Genomic DNA, 18,217 nt, shown 5'->3' with positions numbered 1-18,217 from the left:
CATAGTTGTAAATGTGTGACGCACTGTCAGCATACAACAGCTGCGACAGTGTCCTCTCCGTCTTTCACACAGCACGCGCCACACTGCTGGCAGAAACATATTTGTCACAAAAAAAAAAACAAAAAACGATGCAAGCGAGATTTACAGCACCAGAATTCTGCTGTAGCCATGAAACCTAAGCTTTTCTCACACTTCCATCCAACATCATGTTTTCACTTAAGGGTTTTGTGTTTTGACAAATGGGACATCAAATTGCAGTGTGACTGTTGCTGTTGTCAATGAAACAGTCCTACAGGAACTGACGGGGGCATTCCGGCCTTGTGTGTACATAGAGTAAAAGATACTAATTGGACTCTGAAAACACAGTGTATTTATTATCCATGGGTACATACGTAGCATTATTTTACTGTCCGTTGATGTAGCTGGGCCATTGATACAGCATGTACCTTGCTCAAGGGCAGAACAGCAGTGTCCCACCTGGGGTTTGAACCTATGTACAGCATTATGTAAGAAGGAGAAATTAACTTGCTGCTGGATTGAACATTGATTGTCTTGGTTGGCCTCATATGCCCTGGAGCATGTCTCTCTTTAGAGGGAACGTTTGGTCTCACCATCAGATGGTGTTTGTTATTTGAATCAAGTTAAAACCTTTTGGCTAAATCCTTGATTCTTCCCCTCCGCTTTCATTTTTGTACATTTTGCCTTTTTTTACTCAGCGTTCCTCTGGTTCAGCTCTTCCAGTTAGGAACTATAATATTTTAATAGAACACTTCTGCTCCATTTTATTGGATTGATGTCCTGTGCATGGAGAGTGAATGATTCCCTTGGTTATTATATTTTTGTGTGTGTGAAATTAAAAGAAAATATGGCCCACAGGTCAACCATGGGCTGCAGTTTTAAAGGTAAAGCACAGCAAAACAACAGCGTGCAGAACTGAAAGACAGCATAGAGAGGTGCGCTGCTGTACTTATGAGCTGTGTCGGAATGTGGGCTCTCTCTTTTTACTGTTGTTCTACAGCGGTGAATTGATGCAGAAGAGGCAGAAGCAGTCAGATGGCACTGAGTGATTCTCTCACCTTGTGTATAAACATGCCCTATATACAGAATTTACATAACTCTCTCTTACACACAAACATACACACACATACACACACACACACACACACACACACACACACACACACACACACTCATTATCCCCATTTTTACTGCAGTTGTTAAAGTTCATAAATATCCACTGAAATACTGTATTCCTTCCATCTTCTGTGAATTCATGTTTAAGAGACATGCCCATTGTTGTATGCCAATTTCAAGTGTTGCCAGTAATAATAATGGTGATAATAACAAAACAAATTACATAAAGCACACACATATATTTCTTCCTTTTCAGCTCTGGATTGTAAATCTTAGTTTTAGCATTCACTGAATACACTTTCCATTAACAGTGTGTAAGTTTAAGTAGTTGATACTGTAGACTGGGTTGCAGGCAAGTGAACAGTGGAAGCTCATTAATTGGCCAGGTGTATATATACAGTATGTAACAGGTATGTGTGTGTTCCAGTGGAGACTGTAGGTTATCTGCTTTGTCATGGACACAATGTTGGGGGTTAGTATCCCTGTAGGGATAAAACAAACAACTGTTACACCTTTCGCAGCCTGTTACATTTATGGATCTGAATTTCATTACCAGCGCAAGTAGCACTGCAAGTAACAACCGCCTCCTCTGGGACTGGAACCAAAGAACCTGAGGTTTGGAGTCGTGCTACCCACCTTGCGCCCCCATGCTGCCTCCCGGCCAAACACGCGAGGTAGCGCCTGTGGCCCCAGCATGCCCCAAAACAGGAAGCGGCGTTCTCCCCAAGGAGCCGCAGCACGGGGCAGCTCAGGCCATCTGATTGGAAATACAGACAGACTGCGAACCAGCAGCACGTTTCGTCCACTGTTTGCAAACACAGAGCGCTTCGTGCCGTCACTGTGTGGGCAGCGAGGCCCGGGCCTGCGCGGCGGACACGGGCTTAGATGTGGAGAATTTTGTCAACAAGATGCCAGGTGTTCATCCTGCGTGAAATATGTCCCTCTTCGTTATATATGTATTCAAACTGTGCGATAGGAATTAGTAAGATTATTTAACGACTAATATTAATAATGTCAGTGCTCATATAGTGTTATTTACAAAGAATAGAAATAGTGTTATTTATATTATAGTATTACTGAGAGATTGAATTCTCTGCCAGCGTTCTCACTATTTAGGTAATAAAGGTGAAGAGAATATATGGTTTGTAAAAATCTCGTAAAACACCTGGTGCATTGGCAGTGCTGTTTTGGAAGACGAAAAGTGTGTGTCAATGGAGGGGTCTTGTGTAACCTCCCGAACAACTGAAGTTGGGGAAAATGCTGCATATAAACATGGTTATGTTTTTGAAAGCAAGACAGAATGAATTGTAAAAGAAAACTAGTAAACAACTGTCAGAAACTGTCAATGTAGCCAATGTAGCTACTGTCCTCTTCTTTTAGCACTCAGCCTTTTTCACCTTTTAGAAGATGTGGCTGCCTGATTGCAGGGAGACTTTTTAGCATTCATATAAAACCTGACCCCAGGATAATGCTTTTATTTACTGGGGCTTATATTCACTTCATAATTTAGGGTCCTGGACATGTGAGAAGATGAACGTTGGAGCAAATACAATCTGGTGAAAATCGGATCCATTACAGTGCTTTCCTTCGCTAACACAGCGTGCAAGGAGCTCTGTATCACACTGACATTTTTTCACATGTTGTGTGCATTAGTTTCCATCTGTGTTACATAAACAAAAGTGCAACTGTCTCCTGCACGCAGGCGCGGGGGGGGTGGGGGTTGGGGGGGCTGGGGGGCGGGGGGCCGCCCTGACGCAGAGCGAGATCCATTCGCAAGGAGCGAAGCTCTGGAGAGCTCTGGAGTGCGCGCTTCAAGGTCGCCCGGGGTTTGTCGCAGCGAGAGAGAGAGAGAGAGACAGAGAGAGGGAGAGACAGAGAGAGAGAGAGAGAGAAAGGGAGAGAGGGGCTGTGTGGGAACACGCTGTTACTGTGTCTCTGTCCCACTGACGCAGGTTGGACACGTCTCCACAGAGTGTGACAGCTGTGTGAGGAAGGCCGTGGGTGGAACAGACACAGGCTCCTATTACACTCCCTTCAGATGTCAAAACTGAGCCACATAATGCTCCCAACCTCAAGAAATCTACGATCCCCACCACGTTTAGATTCGGAGGAGTTGGGAAACAATTTCGTTTTTTTTTTTTTTTTTGTATGGCAAGGAATGGCTGCGAGGCCGGAAAATAATGTTTTGCTTTCTCCTGTGAGTGAAATTGTGCATAAAATATCCCCCGCCACCCCCCAGCAGAGATGCTGTACCTCTTTATGCTATTTCCACTTTATTTCTGCACAAGGCAGAGAAAGCTCAACTTACTACTACTGTCTGGTTTTCTAGTGAGGTTTGTGTTCTGCTAGTTTGCAGTTTGGGAAGATTGTGGAGGTACTGAAACTTCATTTAGGAAACATACTGAAAGTTCTTTGTCTGCAACCTCCCTTGTGACCTGGGTTTTCAAGGGTCAATTTAGTAGTCCATGCATTGCCAGGTTTAGTTTAGTGTCCTTAGTTTAAGGTAGGGTAACATAAGGATTTCAGTATTGCTTAACAGAGCAACTGAGGACAGCCAGATTGCTCCAGATATAGCCTACAGTTAGAGGTTATATAAAATTAAAAAGTCTAATACATTTCTGCCTTTAACAAAGTAATATTCCAAACTTATCTCTCACATTTTCCCAGGGAAAGTACTTCTAAAGCTTTCAGCTCTAGATACTGTATGTTATTGCCATGGGTTAAAACTGTATATCATATCCTTGGGTTAGGATATAGATTTGAGAGAATTAGGCAGCTGTACAGGTCTTTCTATTTGTGTGGAAATATGCTGTCAGTGATGCCTTTATGCTGTGTGGGGGGATGTGTACTGTTCATTGTGTAACTGGATGATCACTAATCTTGAGGCAAAAACTTCTTTCTCTGGTATGAACAGCATTTAGTATTTTATCCATTGCATTTCAGCAGAATTATTTCCTTTTTAAAATGGATTTTAAAAAGGACTGGGGAACGACTGACAAAAATAGCAGTATGGTGCCATGGGCGTTGCAATGACATTGCTTCTGTTTGCCCCAGTGGGAGTGCTGTGATATGGAAGCAGACAATTTACAAAGGCAGTGGGTAATTAGAAAGCTATCAGATTGGTCAAACCAAGCAGAAGTGGCCTGTGCGGGGCCGTGTAACGCTTGCGAGCAGGACAGAGAAAATGCGATGGCGTGTTTAACCACCACAGGGTTTAACACACTGCAGATTTCCTCTGAAGCTCTTATGTTTACACCTACAATCTGTGATTATGGGTCACCAGCATCAGTGCTGTTATTTCCCTAAAATATACAAACATAGCCTTTATATTATTATTGTTAGTAGTAGTAGTAGTAGTAGTTGTAGTAGTGGCAGCAGTAGTAGTAGTGGTAGTAGTGATAGTTGCAGTACGAGTATGATATGGACCTAAGCACCGTAAGTGCAGGAACCTTGTTGTTTCTGTTGGTGTTATTATACATTTTTCCATTGTTTTTTTATGGATGCAAATCCCAGATGGTACAGCAAAACCTCACGTAACTTGGCAAGGTTGTAGAGAGCTCTGGGATGTATACTGAAACGGCCCCAATTCACCTCACAGTGGAGCTTAAGTAGTAATTTGAGATCATGATTTTTGAATACACAGAACTCTTGACCTGTTTCTTGTAGCATCACAAAACTTGGGATTTGTGTTCCTCTCCTGTTGAGGAACTGTTCTGCTTCAAGCACCCACAAGGTCCACCATATTAGATTTTCTGCCTTTTCAGTGTTTAGTAAAAAAAAAAAGAAAAACTTCAGTGTCAACTCCTCATGAACTGTTGGGCCTATCAGCTCTAAACGTGGTATGTGTAATCACTGAGTTACACTTCAACTTGCAAAGGAAGAGTTTCTACATTTAAAAAAACATGTCCTCCACAAGTTAATCAGTTTGTAATATTTGTAAAGAAATATGCAGACAGTCTAATCTTGTTAGTTGCAATTATTCTTACATTTGGTAAGCAGAGGTTGAGACATATGGTCAGAAACATCTATAAACATAGCCAATACAAAACAGATATGGTGTGTGCCTTTTATTTCAGGATGTCCATGTCCGATGAACCTGTGATTCCATGTTCAGTCTCACAGGCAGTACTGATTGACCATAAAAGGCTTTGGCAGATTACAAAGCAGTTGATTATTTTCTGAATTACCTTCATAACCGAGTGTAATGTATTTACATGAAAACAGCATGGATTGTGCATTGCGAACTTGCAGCCATAAACCTCCCCAGGTGAGATTAAACAGCACTGTCCTGTGTGGGTGATTGACTATTGGATGAGGAAACATCCCCACAGCCATATGTTGTGCTCTTGTTACGAGTCAGCCTTCGGGGGGGAAAGTATTATGGTTTGTTGGTATGCAAAATCACTTGAATGTATTCTTGACTTGAGATGCCATTCTGAAAGAGGAGCAGCAGATGTGGAACTAGAATTTGCGTCACAGATTTCCACAGTCAAGGACAAACTGCTTATGCTTCAGCTCTCAAACGCTGCATATGCCACACTATGACTAATTTAATTGTAGAATTATGGATATATGTAGTAGAGAACTGTGAATTAATAAATGTTCTCATGAAAAGTATATTTTTTACAGGTTTATGTAAAAAATGCCACATTATAGGATAGGGGTATTTTCCAAGGAAAGTACATGTAAATTTTTTTGCCATTGTGGGTGTCTTAGATGATAATCCCCACCAAAACCTTGACTGAAGTGAATTTATGTACACCAGAATGCGCAACATTCAAAACAGGGGCATGTCTCATTCTGAAACCACAACAAACAAGGACTGTAGAAAACCAGTCCTCCGAGTGAATCATCATACATGTCTGGAGCTCAGAGAATGTCATGAAGTTTTGGCTGATTTTAAATGCCGATTGGCAACAGGAGAGGTTAAGGCTGGGTTTAGTTATTACTTTCACCCAAACAAGGAGACTTCTTTCTTGATTTATATGGTGGGGTTAGCTTGGCTTGGCGTGTTACTGTGTCTCTCATTTTATCACTGGGTAGTGCAATGAAAGTCATTTGCTGCACAGAAAGCAGGTTGTTTGTCAGTAGCTTTTACACTCATATATGTCACACAGCACAAAACGGCACACAGCACAGTGCTGTACAGCACTGTATACTGTTGTGACTACCTAGCACTCATGAGAAATTGGAAAATACACAACCACACAACACACACTCACAGGCACACAGGAAGATACATGTAGTTCTGGTCTGAAGTGAAGGAGAAGCTACAATTAAAACAAAAAACTCCCTCAGAGCAAGAACTCACCCAAAACATGATATCTGCTGTTTTAGTGCTTTAGCTTACCTATTTTCTCTCTCTTTCATATTTCTCTCTGTCTCTCTCCTAGGTGATGGAAGACTAAGAGGGCAAACAGGGGTATTGTCCGAACGTAGAGGGTCGTACCCATTCATCGACTTGCGACTGTTAAACAGTAAGTTTAGGCCTTCCTTATGATAAGAGTAATGCCATACTAAGCCTTTGTATATGATCCCTTACAACTGCAGGGTTGGCCTGCCTGACTTTTCCAACCTGAGCATGTCAAGAAGGGCAGCGATGCCAAGTACATATAGCACAGTGACACCACATAAATATACATATCTGCTCTCAGCTAGAAGAAGGTCACTTGAAAGAAAATGAGTCAACACATTCCCTGAAAACACCAACACAAGACTCACAGCTCCGTTCATATAGAGCGCGCTTCTCAACACCTGAAATAAATGTCACTTGTAGGGGACAAACAGCAAGCAAACAGAAAGAGTAATCGTCTTCCCCGTATGGGAGACCGTGCAGTTAAATGGGAAACTGAGTGGATTGTGGTTTTTTGCTCATTTCCTGTGAAAGCCCCTGGCATTAGACAGATGTGCCACGGTAGGTTAAAATCATGGGTGGATTTATCCATTGACGTATTTAATCACCCATGTATTAATGCATCTGCTTTTAAATACCTTGCAGGGGCTGTGGGCCTGCTCTCATTCTCAGGTTGTAATGGAACAGAACGATATAGGTAGTGACAGGGGGTCAGGGAGGTCACTGTATTCGGACTAATTTTGAAGGTAACAGTTTTGTCTCGGACAGAGTCACCTAGTGTTGTTGTTGCTCTGTTCCTGAAGTGTATTTTTTTATTTTTCTGTCCACTCAGAAGTTAAAAAAAGCAAAACTGTTAATAAAGAAATCATTGTCAGATTGGTAGAATTTGTGAACCCTGCCTAATACCCCAGGGAGACACAATTTGATAACATAGATCGCATAAAATTGGATTCACTGGTGAAAGCTCTCGTTCTGTCAACAGGCACAGCTTGTTTTTGATTTAGCTGTTTTTGTGTCACCATTAAGCTTTCAGAGTATCTTTGAGGGACACTAAAACTGATAAACTGCTGAAATACACTGATAGGATTAGTTTGACCAAGTATGGCAGTCATTGCTCAGACAGATCAGATTTTTAACCTCAAGCGTAATTTTATGGGGCAAACTGAAGAGCTCCCATGTGTCTCAGCTTCATTTAAATAGAATAATTACTTGTTTACTTTTTTGTTTTGCATTGTTCATTTTTGCATGCAGTTGAATTAAATCAAAGCTCTTCTTAAAAATATTTCACTGGATGCATCAAGGAAATAGAAGTAACTCAATGTATTGTATGGCGATCTTCTCTTTCTGCATGTTCTGGCCTTTGAAAACACATTGTTGTGTCTGTGTATGTGTTTATTCTACATTGATTTATTTGTAAAAAAAAAAAAAAACCTAAATGTTTGGCATACGAGTTGACAGTACATAAAAATAGTAATTTGCCCTTAAAAAGAGCACTGATTCTGAATACTGCTCATTACTGTATCCTCTCAAAGTAATACAAATTTTAGGCTCTTCTTACCAGTTATCAAAGACTGCAAGGCATGTGGATGACATAGAGTTCTCCAAGCATACAGACTGGAATTGATGTTGTTAGGCAATTAGACAGACATTGTGAAAATGCAGGGAATTGTGCATTATGTTCATTTAACTTAGTTGTTTTTGTAAGCAAATTATGCTTCTCCTTACTGTATGTTCTTGGAACCAAATGGGAATCAGATTATGTAAGTTTAAACCCTTCTGGCCATGCCATTTTGTATGTGCACCGTAATACAAACCCTTCAACTACATGTTTTGCGCAGGAAATTGTTATAAATAACGTGGATTACATGTGCTTTGAAGCCATTCTTTTTGAGTGTAATTCATTGCCGACACGCATTGGTTTCACATGATATGTATGTTTAGATCCTTCAGATTTTAGGTGACCTTTCCATGGCTCTCTGATGGGAATATGTGAGGCTTTGTTGGGGTCCCCTGGGCTAGGGCAGGCATCTGCAATGCTCACTGGACTGTACTTTTAACTGGCGTAGGATACTCTTGGTACTTGGTAGAGAATTCAGTGAAAGTTGGCCAAAAGCACCGCCGGTGGCGTTAGTTTATTACAGACTTCTCTCAAGGGGCCTATTCATTGTCTTTTGTGGCACTCAATGTTTGAGGCTGGTGCCTGATATATGTGCAGTTACATAAAAGGTATAGCAAATATAAAAAAGTATGTTTCCTTCAGTCTTTCAGAAAATGTACTAAAATTTGTGATTATGTAACATGCTCCACAAGGCTTACTGTAAACTTTGTGTTTGTCCAGTCATTCTGTCATGGTGAGACCATATATGTCTGTCTGTCTATGTATCTGTTAATCTGTGTTTATATTCTCTCTGTCAAAACAAATCTTTTGGGGGTCTGTCTGTTTTCAGCTGTGCTGTTTGTGCTTTTGCCTCTCCATTATTTGCAGATTGTGATTTTTTTTTTTTTTACTCTGTGCTTGTCGTGCAGCTACAGTTCACTCAGGTGAAATCGGCACCAAGAAGAAGGTGAAGAGGCTCCTCAGCTTCCAGCGGTACTTCCATGCTTCCAGACTGCTGCGGGGGATCGTACCCCAAACCTCTCTGCACCTGCTAGACGAAGACTACCTGGGGCAAGCTGCGGTGAGCGCTGACCGCCCGCACCGCTCACCTGCATGTCGCCACAGAGCTTGCCCCACTTGGAGGTGGCCAGAAGCTCAGAGCTCAGTGTGGAAGTACTATGTTCTGTCATACTGAGACATTACAGAAGAAGAGCAAAATTGACATGTGCCATTTTGCTGCCTTGTGTATGTTCTGACAAGCAACTGTATCAACAACCACATAATCAGCATCCAACACTGAAGTGCAGCCACTGCAGCGTCTTATATACTCATATATCCCCCTGTAATTTTCCTTCTGCTGCCATTTTTATGCAGGCAGTAACACACTAGCAGAATGATATGAAACTATGATGTTACACAAATTTGACTTGCTGTGTATCGTCTTGTTACATTGCAGCACATGCTGTCGAAGGTTGGAACATGGAACTTTGATATTTTCCTGTTTGATCGTCTCACCAATGGTAAGAAATAACACATACAGTATATCAGCATGTGCCATGAACACGTATGTATAAACTGTAAATACTGAAGAACAGAAAAGCACCCACCCAATGTTGAAGTGTAGCCTTTGAGCTAGTTGATGGCTTTATGCACCAGTCTCCAAAGTCTTGCTTGTTAATGTGGTTTGGTAATATAAAATGAATCAGCCAATGGACACTGTAGGTTTTGGGTCTTTCAAAAAAAAAAAGATGTTTTGACCTGGTTTTAATTTATTCTGCTTAATGTGTATTTCACTGTATAGTAATGTAGTGTTCACATTTGCCACTTTCATTTTGTTCTAGGCAATAGTCTAGTCACACTTTTGTGTCATCTATTCAACGTCTATGGACTTATTCACCATTTCCAGTTAGATATGGTCAAACTACATAGGTTTCTCGGTAAGTGTCTCTAAATAATGATTTTACTTTCACGATTCAAATGAGAGTTGCTAGTCGCGGTTTCTGTACCATGTGTGTTATTTTTAGGCCTGTCAGGAAATGTACTGCATTCTGTGGAAAACATATTAAAATGTATATTTGCATAACACAATTTTTACATCCTGCCCACTCATTTATAAATTTGACATGAATGAGATTTCAGTTTTAAATTGTTGGTAATAATTGTTTTCACAGAAAAAGATATCATGCACCAATAAAAGTATAGGAATTGCCAGACCTTTTTACAGATTAAATTTATTTGATGACATTACGGTCATTCTTATCCCTTATGAATGAGATAATTTTATTCTTAGAGAGAATGACTCATCTTGCTTTCCTCAGAAAGTTTAATGAATAGTGTTACTCACCTTCTGAAAGCATGCTGCATTGACCCTCAGAAAAATCCCTTAACCTTTTTTTTTTGAAAGTTAAGACTTATTAAATGAACCTCAGCCAAAATTCACATCCAGTGTACTGTAATCCCCTCTCCCCCTTCCAGACTTCTCAGAGGTTTTCCTTTCACTTGCAAATTGTCACACGCTTTATTTCTGTGGAGCAGTGAACTTGGCCACTGGTCAGGTTCCTGTTTCGATATTGAAATAAGCCACTGTACCCCCCCTGCGTCTGAACAGGCATGGTGCAGGAGGACTACCATAGCCAGAACCCGTACCACAATGCTGTCCATGCTGCAGATGTCACCCAGGCCATGCACTGCTACCTGAAGGAGCCCAAGGTAGGACAGATCACACCGAGTGTGCACGAGTCACCGGTTCCCATGTAAACAGGAAGGAGGCAAGCATACCCCCCCCCCATGCTGCTGCCTGTCTGTCTGGTAAATAACAGAAGTAACAAGCCTCTACTTTGACACTAGCGACCCTGTCATTGGAGCGTAGCTGTGACTGCAGCCACCGATGACGATCAGGTCACTGCTATTTCGACTTTCAACTTTTGGCTGTCTGTGCAGCGAGACTGTTGGGGGAGTGGTGAGGTGGGGGGTGGTGCACGTTGGTCCTTCATCTGAGGGGAAACAGCTCCTCCAAAGGCTGTGTTAACCTCAGAGATGTGCTGTTTGCTGTTAATTCGAACAATCAGGCTACCCATATGCCAAATATGACTGAAGACCTACAGAACCGATTTAGAAACAGCATCCTGTTTTAGCCCCTTCCTTCCTAGATCACTGCATTTTCAGTGTTTTTATGTCACAGGATGTGTGGAGAATACTGGCAAAGCCTGACCAGGGCCCATTTCTTCATTGAGAGCCATATAACGGATGAGGAAATCCATGGCAATTTTGCCCTGAGTAAAACATAGGACCCTGTATGTTAGGGGCCTCCTTGAAGTGATGATTGGATCTCCTGTTTCATAGCTGGCAAGGCATCTCACCCCGCTGGATATCTTTCTGGGGCTCATGGCGGCTGCAGCCCACGACGTGGACCACCCGGGGGTGAATCAGCCCTTTCTGATCAAGACCAAACACCATCTCGCCAGCTTGTACCAGGTCAGTGTCACCTTTGTGAAAGGGGGAGCCGTCCCATTGTGAATGTCAGTAGTATTTTGTGATTAGCCTGACCTGACCTGAAGACCCGTTCCTGGATGTTCTGGGAAGTATGTATATACAGTACCAGTCACAAGTTTGCACACACCTGATTAAGATAATGGATGCATTCAAAGACATTTTGAGACTTATACTTAGATGCTTGAAATTTGTTTCTTAGACAAATATAAATAGTGAAGTTGATGCCTATGTATCAATTTCTTTCCCAAAAAAAATTATTTTATTTTTTTTGCTATTTTGAAGAATCTACAATATATGATAGTTTTGATTTGTTTATAACACATTTTTTGGTCACTGCATAATTCCATTTGTGTTATGTCATAGTTTTGATGTCTTTACTATTATTCTAAAATGTGGAAAATGAAGAAAGAAAGGTGTGTCCAAACTTTTGACTGGTAATGTATATGTGTGTGTGTGTGTGTGTGTGTGTGTGTGTGTGTATGTGTTTGTTTGTTTGTTTGTTTTTGTGTTTGTCTGACACAAGCTATGCTACCTCTTGACAGAACACCTCAGTGCTGGAGAGTCACCATTGGCGATCCACAGTGGGAATGCTACGGGAATCAGGGCTGCTGTCACACCTGCCAGCTCACATGACGTGAGTGATGTCATCAAAAGCTGACACAGAGCAAGTATGGTGTGAAAATCAGAGGGATTAGTGTCAGCCAAGTCATTGCCATCATTGACCAGAGGTCAAGAAGTGTGCAACTGTAGCACTACTGGAAGGACTAATACCTGCCCCGGGGCTGGCCATACAAGCTATTATTTCTTTTACTTTGACAGTAGTTTGACAGTTTCAGTTTCTCTGCTAGTGCAAGACAGTAAAAACAGTTTATCTTTTGTTTTGTATATGGCTTATCGTAAGAGCCAAAACGCAGTATTCCTTTCACCCCCTCATCCTTCCACAGGCAGGACATTGAGCAGCAGCTGGGCTCTCTCATCCTGGCCACTGACATCAGCAGACAAAATGAGTTCCTGGGGCGCTTCAAATCTCACCTGGACAACAACGACATTAACCTGGAAGATGCCGAGCATCGACACTTTGTGCTTCAGGTCAGCACTCTGCACATTTGCATTGTGTATCCTTTTCAGTAGGTGGCAGACGTCACTGTCTTTGATGAGCCTTTGTTTTGCTCAGATTTTGTGTGGAAAAATATTGTTTTTTCACTTAACAAAAAAAGAAAGGCCTGCTTTTCTGCTGCCACCCCCAGAAGTCTTAATCACTTTTGATGAAAAGATAACAAGGGCACACCACTTCAAAGGGTTCTGAACACAACTTATCTTGGATCGTGTAAACTGGACCAAGATGAAGATTAAGACTCCTGAATATTTGACATTTGTCCAACCGCTATCGTTCGCAAGAATAAGGGACTTTCAAAACAATGGCTAGAAAAACCCTCAAGGGCATTTTTGACATGTTGGTTTTCGGGACGGTGTTATTGTGTTTACTTGTTCCCCCGTCACAGAGGGGTTTGGCTGAGGCCTAGATAAACTCAAAAGTCTGCGGAGCAGCAGATTTAGCAAGAGAAGGTGCAGGCCACAGGGTGTCTGAAACCGCAGTAAAAGCGTGGTGTGACGTTACTCGCTGACTCACTTCGCTAGCCCTTGATGTGTTGTGCACGTCTGCATGCGCTTGCCCTAGATCGCCCTCAAGTGTGCGGACATCTGCAACCCCTGCCGTGTGTGGGAGCTGAGCCGTCAGTGGAGCGAGAGGGTCTGTGAAGAGTTCTACAGACAAGGTCAGTTACACACCCAATCCCCCCCCAGCTCCAAATTACATGGGCCAGCGGGCCGGCAGAGTGGATTCCACCACAGGTAGTGAGTCACTCGGGCCTCTTAGCTTCATTAAGCAGGGTGCCACTGGTCTTGCATTTCCTGACCCATGCGGATGGTGTGTAGGTGCTAAGTCAGGAAGTAGGCTGACAAACAGGAAGACAGCATTTCCTGGAGGCGCCTCTGGATGGTCACGTACCAGGCTGCTCTCGGGTGTATCTGAGCTTTCTCCTAATTAGCGGTGAAATACTCGGGATCTTTCAAAAGGCTTTTTTTTTTTCTCCCCAGGGGTTAGAACATTTTTATACACCGTGTGCAATGCCATTGTTGAGGTTAGAAAGAGCCTATAGGAAAGCATAGGGGAAAATTAATGTTCTAAACAGACCAGCACTTTCTGAAGCAAACAGCAGTGAAGTGAATAGGTGAATAAAATGTTTCACATCTATGTTCTTAAAAGTAAATTGCTCTTAGTACTGCTTTTGTTCAATAACTTAGGTGTAGATCTTATTTCATTTGATCTCAGTGTATATTTGTATAACAGTGTATGATACAACGTTGGACTACTGTTAAGTTTTTATGAAAATGTATATAAAACTATATTATTGTTATGATTTACATTCAAGTGTTTGTATTTTGATAGACATAGCTGAAACATATAAAATCCTGGCTCCTACTTGGACAATGTTCATATCCTGTGATACAGTGGCCTGCGGAAGTGCAGACTGGACACAGGTTATTCAGTACATACAAAAGGGCACTGAATCTGTAAATATTCCTAACATTTTGCTTTGTGGCTTTTAGGCACTTTTCCAGATTTAGTGTCGAGCATTATTTTATTTTTGTACCAGTCAATTGAAGAGTTGATGTTTTGATATCATGCCACTCTGTAGCAGTGAGTGTTACATTTGTTTGTCACATTCTTTCTGTCGATAAAGTATTTTAAAAAGATAATAAATGAAATAAATGTATTTGGGCAACAGCAAAGAAACATGAATATGAGAAACATACAGTTTTTCTAAATGACCCGAAATACCAGAGGACAGAATGTAAGCGAAATGGTCATGTTTTTCCTACCTGTCAGATGGTATTTTTTATAAAGCAAACTTACATACTGCCCAGCAACATGCAAACAAACGACTTGGAATTGCACAGGCCACAAAAAGGAACTGATCACGCTACCGGTATGAGGTTCTGTGAGGTAAATTGCAAAACCGGATTTTGTAATTACATCATTCTTGCATAGACTCTGCCCCCCCCCCACCACTGGACCTATTGTTTTCTGCTGATCAGGTGCAGTGGTGTTGTAAGCATAACAACACAAAGCGGAACCAGATGTTGTTTTGATCGCCCCTTTCGTCTTTACCTGAAGTCTGCGTTCGAGTGTGTTTGTTGTCATGTTCTGGAGGAATTCACTTCTTCTTTATGTTTCCTGTCATCCAGGAAATCAGAGGCATATCGTTTGCCAACCAAAATGCTTGAATCAAGACTGAAAGCAAACAGTGTGGTCCCATATCAACCTGTTTCCTCATGAGTAGATAACCACAGGCTCCGAAGGCTTTTGTCCATATATCTGTGTATCGCAGGAGACCAGACAGACGTACTTGTATCAAGAGCAGGACTCATAATAATATATTCTTATATTTTATCCAAGGCTTAGTGCTTTTCTACCAAATGCCACCCTCCCACTGTCAGCAAACGCAGAATCACAAATGAATTTTGATCAAATCACACTTACTTTTAATCCTGATACTTAGACACTACATATTAACTTTTGGCCATTGGCTTGTTGTGTTCTGAGATCATTGTCAATTGAATGTGTGGTATTAAAAAAGGCATATTGCTGGCATTTTGCGAAATAAGCAGTGAAGACACTGGAATGTGAGATGGGATTAAAAACATTTTGCTTGTTTCTCCTAAGGGATCTCTTTTGCATTCTCAAAGTGCTATAAATAATTATTTACAACCATCTGTATGTTGGCTAGAAACATTTAAGCATACAAGGAGCAATGTAGTGCAGTGAAAAAAGGAACAGCATTTGTAACTGGAAGGTTTAAATGCAAGTTGGGCACTGCTGGTGCATGCTTGAGCAAGGTGCATATTCTTTGTAACAGAAAAGGAAGAAAATTTTGTAGGAATAGAAGATCCTGCAAGATAACTGTGCATTTGTTCCATGCTCTCATATGCAAAGCCAAAACTGCATGTGCAATATTGATATACTTTATCGAGCAGTCACATGCCCTGCCTGCTTGAGTGGACAGAAGTTGAGATACAGCTACTCATCTTAATGGAGTATCTCTTGGCTGCAATGCTCTGATTTACCCATTCCACCAAAGGGCAGTGCACGGGATCACAATCGCCATCTGTCTCACACACACACACACACACACCATGGACAGTGGGAAGGACAAAAAAACGAAAAGTGAAACGCAACACAAACACAGAATTAGTGGTTCAGCGACAGCCTCAACTTTACACGCAGCAGAGGGATATCTGCAGAAGTCCGTGTGAAGACAAAGGGAAGGCTTGGCGTGATTGTGCTTAAAATTTGAGTGGCGAAGTTACTTTAGCTCTTTAGTTTGCATATTGTCATAAGTTCAGCGGCAATTCTGGTCACTGCAGCAGTTGTATGTGACACTATGCAAATGCACAGCTGCAGAACATATTCCCTGGTGTCATCTCATTATGCAGTACATTCCCGTCAAACCCACTCTCATGATGATTATTTATTGAGGCTCCAATTAAAAACAGTATATGAGCACCATAAATTACTTCTGAGAGGTTTTTAGATTAAATTGTGTCCTTGCTGTTTGCATGTTGTTGGTGTTTTTTAAGTTGAAGTTGAGAGGACTTAGATATCAAAGCATCCTTCATTTGTCCTTCAGCAAGAGCACAAATGTATTGGAATGTGTGCACGTACATGTAAATAAATGTGATACAAAAAGAACAATATGTTACTTATGTTTTCTCATAACCAGATCATACACCCACATGCAGCGCTTTTTGCTACTGGCACCTTCTGCTTTATTAATGATCTCTTGTTTCGAGGCAACTTGTTTTGTGCTATTCCAAAAAAAAAAAAAAAACAGTGTTTTCCCTTCTCTTCTTCACAGGCGACCTTGAGAGAAGCTGTGACCTTGAGATCAGTCCCCTATGCAACCAGCAGTCAGACACAGTCCCAGTCATACAGATAGGTGAGCAAAGCCAAACCTTTTTAGCTAATTATCTTCCTGCAGCAGCAGAGCTTCTTGTTGCGGCCAAGATCCGACCGAGATCGGGCGGCTGTCTTTAACATTCTGTGCGCGTCCAGGCTGCTAGCAGTCGTGATCGGAATGAAGGGCGAATCTCTCGGTAGGTTTGACCTTTACCACGTTTTTTTTTTTTTTTTGCTTCATTAAAAACACAGGCTCCAGCTGCAGCTTCTTGCTCTACTGTTGCGGTGCTCAACTCTGCAGTCTAATGAGGGACAGGCTTCAGGCAGCAAAAAGCCTGACAACAGGTTCTAAACAAAACAAGACCTGGCCGTTTTCATTTTCAGAAAGTTACCCGATTTATCAAATGTTTTCATAATTAAAATACAGCCAAGAAACTTTGACAAAAATTGATCAATCACCCACCAGATGACAAGGTACAAGCCTCTATCTGAAAATCATTCACCCGGTGAAGCACTGCATCACCTTAATGAATGTATAAATGCTTCTGTCATTTTTGAAACTCTGTTGCTTCACAGACACCAATGGTAGATACCATTAACTCACATAACTTACGTTTATTTTGAACAAAGTATCTATTTTACACAACATCCTTTTGATAGTGATATTGATATTTACTGAAAGGGGTAAAGCAAAGGGGTTACCTTGCTCAAAGGTACAATTGCAGGGCCCCATTTAAGATTTGAACCTTCAGCCTTCTGAGGTTCATTTCCCTAATGGTAACAAGCCGTGTGCTGTTACATGCTGTTCATTGTTAGATCGTTGTTTGCTTCAGTGGAGGAGTGTTGACTTCTCTTTTATACAGACCCTCACACCTCTCTGTTTCCCAATAAATATCTACCCAGCCAAACATCCAAGTACCAAGTACTTGAATTGCCATAGCAACAAAGTCACTGAAATACTGTGTAGTGTTTAGCCTGAGATGAGTGATAGGAAAGTGAGGCCTCATGAACCCCGTTTTGAGAAGAGTTAATGTGTGTTCTTGAGAGCACTCTTGAGTACTCTCAATCAGGTACTCATACGATCCAATCAAAACATATTGCTCTAAACAGTGAAATGCTGATTGGTTCAATTGTGGTTCAAATGTGAAATGCTGATTGGTTCAATGACACATGATACCGCCATTTTTTTAATTTCATTAAGTGTCATTCTCCCATCACTACCCGAGAGTTAACTTAGTGACACTACTGAAAGCTGCCTTTAAAGAGAGTATTTTTACCCCCGTAGGCTTCATAACATACATTGTGGAGCCTCTGTTTGAGGAGTGGACGCGCTTTACGGATGGCAGCCTCCTGACAGAGAGCATGATGGGACACCTGCGGAAGAACAAGTCACAGTGGCGCCAGCTGCGGCACAAGCAGCAGGAGCCAGCAGGGGACTGCCCAGGCCAGCCTCTGAGCAAAGAGCCGGAAGGAGGGGGCATGGGGGTCCCGTAGAGACCCACCCCGGAACTCTGCTTTTCCTGTGGGAACTCTTTATCTCTCCTCCCGGGATCAGAACGGAGAGGACAGCCCCTGGCCTCTCTGCATCCTGTGCCTGTGGCACGCACTGAAGACGTGCGAAAGAAGCCAAGCCAGCGATAGGCCAGCCCAATCTTTCATTTACCTGTCTCTTCCCCCAACC

General features: G+C 41.9%; 1 protein-coding gene across 2 annotated transcripts in view; it reads left to right on the top strand.

Annotated features, from left to right (window-relative positions):
• LOC118792684 (cAMP-specific 3',5'-cyclic phosphodiesterase 7B-like) overlaps positions 1-18,217 on the top strand; it is a 35,443-nt gene extending 17,226 nt beyond the window's left edge. For both annotated transcript variants that reach the window (XM_036550585.1, XM_036550584.1), the window contains 11 exons: positions 6,528-6,611; positions 9,014-9,165; positions 9,541-9,604; positions 9,926-10,021; positions 10,693-10,793; positions 11,427-11,558; positions 12,119-12,210; positions 12,521-12,665; positions 13,255-13,351; positions 16,496-16,576; positions 17,822-18,217. In XM_036550585.1, the coding sequence (XP_036406478.1) occupies positions 6,528-6,611; positions 9,014-9,165; positions 9,541-9,604; positions 9,926-10,021; positions 10,693-10,793; positions 11,427-11,558; positions 12,119-12,210; positions 12,521-12,665; positions 13,255-13,351; positions 16,496-16,576; positions 17,822-18,030 (1,253 nt within the window). In that variant the 3' untranslated portion in view covers positions 18,031-18,217. The remainder of the gene's footprint in view (positions 1-6,527; positions 6,612-9,013; positions 9,166-9,540; positions 9,605-9,925; positions 10,022-10,692; positions 10,794-11,426; positions 11,559-12,118; positions 12,211-12,520; positions 12,666-13,254; positions 13,352-16,495; positions 16,577-17,821) is intronic.

Source organism: Megalops cyprinoides, chromosome 17, assembly GCF_013368585.1.
Source record: "Megalops cyprinoides isolate fMegCyp1 chromosome 17, fMegCyp1.pri, whole genome shotgun sequence".
Lineage (NCBI taxonomy): Eukaryota > Metazoa > Chordata > Actinopteri > Elopiformes > Megalopidae > Megalops > Megalops cyprinoides.
Note: the sequence above shows the minus strand (reverse complement) of the source record. Positions and strands in the feature narration are given on the sequence as shown.